Source organism: Melospiza georgiana, chromosome 7 (assembly GCF_028018845.1).
Source record: "Melospiza georgiana isolate bMelGeo1 chromosome 7, bMelGeo1.pri, whole genome shotgun sequence".
Taxonomy (NCBI): domain Eukaryota; kingdom Metazoa; phylum Chordata; class Aves; order Passeriformes; family Passerellidae; genus Melospiza; species Melospiza georgiana.
In genome coordinates, this window is record NC_080436.1 from 20927214 (window position 1) to 20936771 (window position 9558).

The window sequence follows — 9558 nt, forward strand, 5'->3', positions numbered from 1 at the left end:
ATGGTGTCAGATAACTGAGTAAACACAGTGCAGTAAGTCCAAGGAACATAGAAAGTCTGGAAGTTCTTGTGGTCTTCCTGATGATTGCAACAAATGTCCACAAAAATATGAGCTTTGATTTGCTTTCAGAGAGGTGAAGAAGTGAGGGAATAAAATTAAGCTTAACTGTATAGACTCATTATTTGAGTGGGAAGTGTTAAAAACAGTAATTACTACAATGGAAATATTTAATCAAAAGCAGCAGTTGATCTCCCACTATTTCAGTCAAGGTACTTCAGCAAAGCTGTTGCAGTGATGATTTTCAGTGTCAATATTGAGTGAAGTGATAAACAGGGTTTGCAGTAAAAGGCTGTCAGTCCTCAGCAAAGGCTCAGTGAAGTATGGGCTGCTTGCTCAGTGAAGGTGTTGATGCTTCTTGCCCCCAGCCCATAGACACTGCTGAAGTGCTGGGTCACTCTCAGTAAGAGCTGATGAGGGTTGCAATGCTCTTTTGTCTCTAGGCTAGAATAATTCAGATTGCCAGTTTCTAAACTGTGTATCAGGGCTAATCTCACATTTATTCTGCCTGCTGCTGCAGAGGGGAAGATTGTGCTGGATGCAGAAAGGATTAGTGTTCATCAGTTGTCAATCAGTTAGCAGAGAACACCATGCAGGTTCTTCAGGAGATGCTGTATCAGACTTCACCACACCCCTGTATGCACAGCCCCCTCCCAATCCCTCAGCATCACAAAAAGAGTTTATTGCTTGGGCAGTTTAGATATGGTAAAAAGTTTTAACTGCAGATGTTCTGCATCTGTTTACTTCAGTAAAATTTGATGGGTAGGATGAATCAATCAGAATTAAGAGGAGTTTTTATATTGTGCAAGGAATACTTTCTAGAGTTGGCTGTATTCAAGCAGTTATATGCCACAATTTTAAGGAACTGGGTTTAATTTTTAAATTAAAGAAGGTGGCTTAGGAAGAGGGGAGCATAACAAGCTTAGTAAAATATAGCTGGATTGTGATGAACCACAAACTTCTTCAGAAGTGAACGGTAGTACCTACAGCAAACCAGGAAGAAATCTAAACATGTCTTTCTAAAGAGGTTTAAAAACTCTGAAACCAAACTGTCGGATTGAATCTCTCTCAAACGTGGGACACAGTTCTTTGAAAGTCTTTAGCTAAAGTGCAGGGTCAGAAGCAGCTTTACAACGCTACCGCTAGGAAGTTTGCAAGACAGTCCTTCAACACTGCCAGCAGAGTATTTCCTTCAAGTAAAATCTGTCATACCCAGCTCAAAGATCTGACTCCTGTTTCTATCTAGTATCGTATTTTGAAATATTAGTCTTCCTATTTAAATTTTATATTTTGTTTCCACTTAGGACTATTACAGGCTGCTAAACAAAACTCCAAACACCTTTTCTAATAATTTAAAATTACACTGTTAAATGCAAATTTACCTTTTAAACAGCATCACTTCTAAATGCAAATAGCATGTCTACACATTGGTGATGGATTATTATTGAATAAACATAAGGTCTTTAAGTGTATTTGATGCTCTAGTAGCACAAGTGTAATGATTATTTTGGTTTAGTATTTCCTGTAATATCTGATAGACTTTTAAACATAGAAATGACTTCTAGAAAGTGATGTCTAGGAGAAAAGCAGAGACAAACTGAATTAATTCACCTCAGGGGGCTATAAAAATATATATGTAAAAATCTATTTTTACAAACCCATGATTTCTGATCCAGGTCTTTTGACTTCCAGACAGGTACTTTATTAAATCTCTCTCATATATTTTTACATGAGAATATCAGCCAATGCAGTGAGAAGTGAAGGTACTCATCACATTGCAAAAGTCAATATGTCACCACATGCTCTAGCAATGCAATTTACTTTCTTTTTCTTTGGGTTTGCAGGCAGGAGGTTCCCAGGTCATCTTCACTAATCCTCTGGAGATTGTAAAGATTCGGTTGCAGGTAGCAGGAGAAATTACTACAGGACCCAGAGTCAGTGCTCTGTCTGTTATAAAAGATTTAGGCTTTCTTGGTCTTTATAAGGTATGTACTTCTGCTTTGAGTGCCTTCATCATTTTATGCTAAACTTCTATACTGTTGAAACAAAAACTATTAAAAACAAAGACATCTTTTGAATTTAAAACCAATCTCTTCCTGCAGGGCAGCCCCACAGTGGAAAACTGAAGGAAACTCACTTCTATATTAATGGCAGTGGGATACAAAAAAATACTCCCCCATTCTATCCTTTTGGGCTTTTATGCCAAGCTACAGGGAGCCCTGTATTGCAGACCTGCTGGCTTCTGGCACTGCTCATTTCATTTGGTGGGGTTTTGTGAAAAGTTTCTTTAGCTTTCCCTGTGCGTTTTTCTTATATTTATTTTGAATCTCTGTATCTCTATTGTTATCTTTGCAGCAGGATATTCTCTTTGTCTTAATAATTTGATGGCAGTGAAACAGTAGTGAAGTTTAGTAGGATTCAGATTTTTAAGAAGTTAAGTGGTGGGATTTGTCAATAAATTCCACTGAAAAAAGCCTGTTCTGTATGGTACTTCAGGAAAATGCCAGTCAACAGATTCCTTCCCTGCAGGTATACTTACTGCCATCATTACAGATCAGGTGTAATGGAGCAGAAGCTATTAGTTTCCTTAAACAAGGAAGAGTGTTTCTTCCTGTATCTTCTGCCAGTGCAAGGGGTAATACGTAAATTCAGCAGTTATATTAGCTGTGCACTTACAAAACATTGCTTTATGTGATTTGCCCATAAACCTGCAATAATACTATAAACGTGTGCACATTTATTTTTAGAGCTGAAGATTTTGTTTTGAATTTGGTAGATGAGATTTGTGACCATTGTGTTTCCTTATTAAACAGTACCCAATTTGCAGTGTTTTTCTTCTCTTTTTGCTAATTTTCCAGTGCAGCTTCTTTGGTGAGGTCTTATAGTGCTCACTGGTATTTTAGTAGTGCTTTTGTGTTTGGTGGAATAAAGGCTGGCAGGGACTGGTCTTGCTGTTTCCCTAGCTGTCAGAAAGACTTAAGGACTGATCTCTGTCACTTCTTTCATTGCCTTTGGACACATAGTGTGTAAAAAGTATTTATCCTATGTACTGATGGCAGGATTGATGTAATGTATAAGTTACCAAAATTATACATAAACCTTGAATCCTCCTCGTTCCAGACCCTTAGTTTAGATATGCCTTATTCTTATTTTCAAGTTCTCTGTATCATCTGTTTCCTGAGACATTTTATTTTCTGTGTTGTTTATGTAGTAGATCAAATGACTTTGTACTTTCAGGGCTCAGGCTGCTTGCTGGATATCAATTTTAGCCTTATTTACAGAATTTATTTGCATTATGTCTCTTTTCTCTGTGTCAGGGTGCCAAAGCATGTTTCCTCAGAGACATTCCCTTTTCTGCAATCTACTTTCCGGTTTATGCTCATAGTAAAATGATGTTTGCTGATGAAAGTGGCCATGTGGGAGGGCTTAATCTCCTTGCAGCTGGAGCCATTGCAGGTAATTTTGCAGAATGTTTCCTAAAAGTAATTTTCTTTTCTTTTAGTGAGTAATATTTAATATTCATTCAGTAGCCCCATATAAAGGAAGGGTACTGTACCATTGTATCTGATTTAATCTAAATTTGATCACTGTTATCCTTAGTGGGAGGCGATGTAATTTTGATGAGAGCTAATTACATTTGCATAATGTGGATAAACAGCGTAATGCAGCTCAGCAACTTGTAGTCAAATTTGATCTGTCTGTCTCAATGGGGTTTTACTTGTTACTGAGCTCTCAGAGTTGAAGGCTAATTTGAATCTTTGATGAACATAAAATGAGAGGTCGTAAGAGCTAAGAAGAAAATGACTTACCCAGGTTTGGATTGTGGAGTAACTGAAAAGAAACTTTGTTGTAATATAATTGCTGAAAATAGGGCATTAGTTTGTCAAGAAGCTGAAGTACCATACTGTGAAATTTAAAATACTTTACAGCATCTCAAACAAATTTACTATAAAGACAATATGCAGCTGTGATAAAAAGTTTTTGCTAAAGGCAAGGGGTATAAAAATAGTAAATGCAGGAACTAAAGTGGTGGATATTTAAACATATAGAGGACGAGCTCAGCAGATGAAAACCAGTACCTGCACACAGCCCTGCAACTGTGAATGATTCAGTGTCAGAATCTACAGTTCAGAAACACCCCTGGGCTCAGCAAGAACTTTTGCTACTTGTTACAGTTGTAAAGGACCGCTATATAGATATTTACACCAATTGTGAGTGCCTGTATGTGAATAGCAGTTTCCCATATTGGACTTGACACATAAGCTTGGCTGCACCTTCTCTGTGCCAGTTGGTATGTTCCTCATGCCAGAGGGAAGAGACACCACCTAGGAAACATTTAACAGATTTGTAGCCCTGCTCATTCTTTAGTATTGCAGAGCTGCCAGAAATGGAAAATTATTTAGCTTATATACATACAATACTCATATATATTATTGATTTGTATTTCCTATAAGACTTTTGAGACTGCAAGCTTCACAGTTTCTCTTTGTTTCATTAGTGTTTCTGTGTTGCTCATACTAAGGGATGAACCCTATTAAAATGTATGTAAATTTCATAGGCCTAGTTTTATAGCATGTATAGGAATCTGCCTCTCTGAATTGCAAATTTCACATTCTCAATTGCTCACTCAGTCCCGGTTACACGTGCACAGCAGGCAAGAATACAGTCTGAAGGGATCTGCCTGTCAGGAAAATCTGCATATGATTGCTGTCTGTGTATGCTTGCAGCCTTAACTGCAGTGCTTCTGTGTTTGTATAAAACCTCCTGGATTGGTCAGTGACACTTCACAGTTTATCATCACTTATGCAAACAGTTACTTGTTAACATTTTTAATTCATTGTTAACCAGTTGTTAAAGTTTAACAGAAGTCAAAATTAATTTCATTATTTTAAGTCAGAAGATGGTTCCTCTTTTTAGGGAGATTAAGTTTTTATAGTATTTAGAAGTATTCAGAAATATCTCAGATAACACAGTTATATACTGTGGAGTATGTTTCTGAAAACTTTCTCCTTTCCTTTGACTAGAAAGCCGAGAGTGGTGCCTTGGAAGTGGAGATTTGTTCTTCCATCACTGTTGGCTAATATCACGCTGTTGGTACTAAGCAGACTTGTAAAACACCTTCATTGTCCTCAATCTTTTTATGGCTTGCCTACTGAAGTAAGCAGCATCTATTCTCCTACAGAACAGTCCAACCAGGAGTTTAGACATATTTCTATAGAACAGAGGCTTTAAGCAGTAGTTTTTCTCATCAACACCTTTAACAAATGGAGGCATAGGATTCAATTTCCAAATCAATCACCTATGTAATTTGCAAAATACATTGCAGAGTATAAACAAACACAGTAAATTTGCACAACTGATTTTTATACATTACATAAGTATAGCAAATTTTATCTTGTTTCAAACTACTGCTACAGCCAGACCACAAGAAGATGCTGAGAACGGGTTTTGATAGTTTATTTCCTTTACTACCAGTTTCAGCCTTTAAATTTAGAAGAAAGAATTATTATCTCAGGCACAACAGTTTATATAAGCATCAAGAATAAGAACCTGCATTTTTTGTAACGTCTAGCCCTTGTAAAAAATATGAAAGTTTGCACTTGTATTTTTCAGTTGGAAGTGTTTCATCTTTTACAAGATCCTTTGTGCAAATTAAATGTGGTTTTCTTCTAAAAGGTGTGCCTGCTGCTTCTTTGGTAACCCCTGCTGATGTCATCAAGACAAGACTGCAAGTGGCAGCTCGCGCTGGTCAGACAACATACAGTGGAGTTATTGACTGCTTCAGAAAGATTCTAAGGGAAGAAGGCCCTTCAGCTTTGTGGAAGGGAGCTGGAGGTGAGAAAAAAAATTATTAGGGCTGACCCCAAATCTGCAAATTAGCACTTGCTTTGTTAAGGACTCAAATCAGAGCAGTATTTACAAGGTCTGATTGTGACAAACATAATACCTTGTTAAAAATGTTTAGCTTCTCTTCTGAGGAATTGTTTTATTTGTTTAACACTATGATTTGTAACATCTAACAGCTCGGGTGTTCAGATCTTCACCCCAGTTTGGTGTTACTTTGGTCACTTACGAACTTCTGCAGAGATGGTTGTATGTTGACTTTGGAGGCCAGTAAGTCAAATATTTGCTATTTACCTTGCACAAAACAACTGCCAAACACAAAGAAAAAACCCAGACCTTTTCATGGATAGGACCCATTAAAACTTGTTGACTTTGAGCATCTGTACTTAAAATTGCAGCATGTAAAAAAATTGCCCCATCCTTATATAATTGAGGGAAACTTGCACGCCACTTCTAACAGATGAGGAGGTAAAGAGCCATTTAATATTTATTTCAGTACCCTCATTTGTATTTCCATTGTAGCAAGATAGTTTTGTCCATTTTCCTTGTGATACTGGAAGCTAAGAGAATTTACAAAAGTATCCATAAAAATGTAACTTCAACTTTGGTTTTGATTTATAATTAAGTAGTGGTCTGACCTCATTCACCTCACCATAGGAGTAATTAATCAAGGTCAGCTTTAACAGTCTTCCATATTCAGACAAAAGCCTTAAGTATTTAAGCTTGAATAAGTCTATTTAAAGTCCTTTTTTAAGAAATCTAGACTAACAAAATGACCTTTTTTCTTTGTTCAAACAGCAAACCCGCTGGATCAGAATCTACTCCAAAAACACGAATTTCAGATCTTCCTCCTGTTAACCCTGCACATATAGGAGGATACAGACTTGCTACAGCTACATTTGCTGGTATAGAAAATAAATTTGGTTTATATCTTCCAAAGTTTCGAGCTCCTGCCGCCACCTCAGCTCAAGCACACGGCAGCAGCTGAGTCCTGAAAAGATGTTTCAAATGAACAAAGTGATGCAGTGGGAAGAATTCACAAGAGTACTGCTGTATTATTTTCCAGTCAGCTGCATGTGTTCTAGCTGAACTGAGCTTGCAAATCTAATTGCTCCTTTCAAATATTCATACATACCTGCATTTATTTATTTACACACAAGGAACTGATTGAAGCTGTGGTTCTCTGCCTTGTTTTAACCAGTGGCATGAAGCTGTAGCCTAGACTTTGCCTTGCACAGCTTGCATTTAATGTTACTGTACATATTGTACATCTTTGTACAGAGACATCAGGGCATCTATACACATACATTTATATAATGGGTATTGCAGTTTAAAATAGTTTGAAATGTACAGATGTTTTGAAGGTGTTTTGTTAACAATCGTGACAATAAAATGTTTAAAAACGCTTGCGTCACTTCGCTTCTTTGCATTTACAGGAAGTTGTCTGGTATGATTGTGTTTCCCTCCACAGAGGAAATGTGAAAATCAGATGCACCCATTTAATGAATGGACAGGACAGGACAGAGCTCTGCAGGAACGCCCTTCACTGCTAGTTACAGCAAAGGAACTGAAATGCAGTGTGCTGGCTTGTAAGCGCTAGAGAACACGGTAATTAGATGAGCACATGCAATGTTTTATTTTGCAGCACTACTTTGTGACAAGGAATTCTCTCCAAATACATGGCAATACTAAATGTGTAATAGATACTACTTCTATGGTAGCATATTCAAAATACAATGAGAGATTTGCCAGTCACTGGCACACTCAAGAATTTTTACAGGGTTTATTACTCAGTGCCTTTTTTTTCCTGAATAGAAAACTTGTTGCAAAAAATTGAAAGTATTCTCCTCATTTCTAGATTGTTTCACCATGAGATTAGGTTATTCTGTGGGGACGAAAAACCTACTTTTGTATTATTTTTATCTGCAAAACTCATTGTTGATATTTACAGGTAAGTGGAAGTAAAAGGAGAAGAGAAAGGCTGAACTATTTCTGGCTTAGCATCCACCAAAAGTTTCCCTGGTATAGTACTGAAATGGAAAAATATCAGAGGAAATAGGGGATTTGAGATTTCTGCTGTTGTGGAGGAAAGTTAATCACACTGTCCTTGTGGCCAGAGATGAGATGGGTGGTTACCAGCTTTGCTTACTGAAGTTTTACATGTTTCTTACAGGGTTAAACATCCTGGAATAGAGCATATCCAAAGGCTATAAACTGATTTCAGGTTCTGGTTTTCCATTTAGGTGACCGCAGGCCCATCAGGGTTTAAGTCAGTTTATGAAGAAATGGCTTATAAAGAACTGAACACTACACAGAGCAGCCTTCCTCCAGCTCTAGCCTCTGAGGAAGCTAAAAATTATTTTGGTGCTGAATAATAGTGAGCCAGAGGTTACAGTACACTGACCTTAGAAGTCTGATCACCATTCTGCAATATGAATATAGATAACCCCATTAGAAGGCTTCCTGCTTTATTTGTTGTATTGTGTTTAAGGAATTTCTCGTTCCGTACTGTTTTCTGGATAGAGACACGCTTCTGGGAACTCTCTGCTGTAGCTATGAATTCTGTCTTGGGCTTTTCTAAATGGAGACAAAAATGGTGGGGACCACTGCATTTAATCTTAGTCACAACTTGTTGGCTGCCTTGATCAAGGCCTTGGGAGACCTGACAATGCACAACAGCATTTGTATTTCTTGCAGCTCCAAAACTGGACAGTTTGACTCCCAGAATCTTCATTTCCAGCATCTAGCCTTACTTTTGGTCTTAACGTTGCTGGTATGGCTTTTGCATTTTTAATCTGTACTCAGCTATTCCGTGAGGGAGAACCACAAGCAGCAATAAAGATAGAGTAGTATTAAATTTAATAATTGAGAATTATTAGAAGGCTGAAACTACACAAAACTAATGCCATGTGATCTGCATGAATGCAAAAGGAAGCCTTACCTACTGGACTTCTGAAAATAAAAGTGGGAGGGAAATGTATTATTCAATGAAAAGTAATCTCGAAAAATCCCACACAACCTACCAACCAAAAGCCAAGCAACCCCTCCCTTCAAAACCATCAAACTAAGAGAACTTGTGCTGTTTACAATTCTTCTGCCCAAAGGTACAAACCATCTCATGCTGTGCCTGTTCTTACACAGTTCACATGCTTCTCAGCTCAACAGAGCTGCTCTTGCAGGGTTGAGCAGAACACACAGGATAAATGTCTGCACACTGAGCAGCTTGGCTGTGTTGGAAAGGGAGGGACGCACACTCTTGAAATGCTAACACCAATGGAAGCCTGAACACATTTCACTTCCAGACCCACCAAAAAAGAAAACATTCTGAAGAAAGAATTGCTGTTACGGCTGTGTCTCCACAGGTTGCTCATTATAACAGAACTAAGAGAAGGAGAAAGAGAAAAAAAAACCTCTCAAAACTAAACAGAAAAGTTAAACAACGAAGAAACAATGACAATACTCCTGGACATGAAACTGATTGAGGAATATAAACCTATTTCCTATTTTTAAGCATATAAAACTAGCTCTTCTGGCAAAACAATAAGCTTGTAACAGATTAAGAACTAATGCAGAGTCCTAAATTAAAGAATACAAAACTGATTTAGTGCCTAATTAGTAAAACTCACAGTATTTATTAAAAAAAACCCCAAACCAACC

General features: G+C 37.5%; 1 protein-coding gene across 1 annotated transcript in view; it reads left to right on the forward strand.

Moving 5' to 3' along the window:
• Positions 1-7306, forward strand: part of SLC25A12 (solute carrier family 25 member 12) — a 45133-nt gene extending 37827 nt beyond the window's left edge. Inside the window, exons 14-18 of the mRNA XM_058027668.1 lie at positions 1902-2042; positions 3375-3513; positions 5734-5892; positions 6081-6171; positions 6700-7306. Coding sequence (XP_057883651.1) covers positions 1902-2042; positions 3375-3513; positions 5734-5892; positions 6081-6171; positions 6700-6889 — 720 coding nt within the window. The 3' untranslated portion in view covers positions 6890-7306. The remainder of the gene's footprint in view (positions 1-1901; positions 2043-3374; positions 3514-5733; positions 5893-6080; positions 6172-6699) is intronic.
• Positions 7307-9558: the final 2252 nt, after the last annotated feature.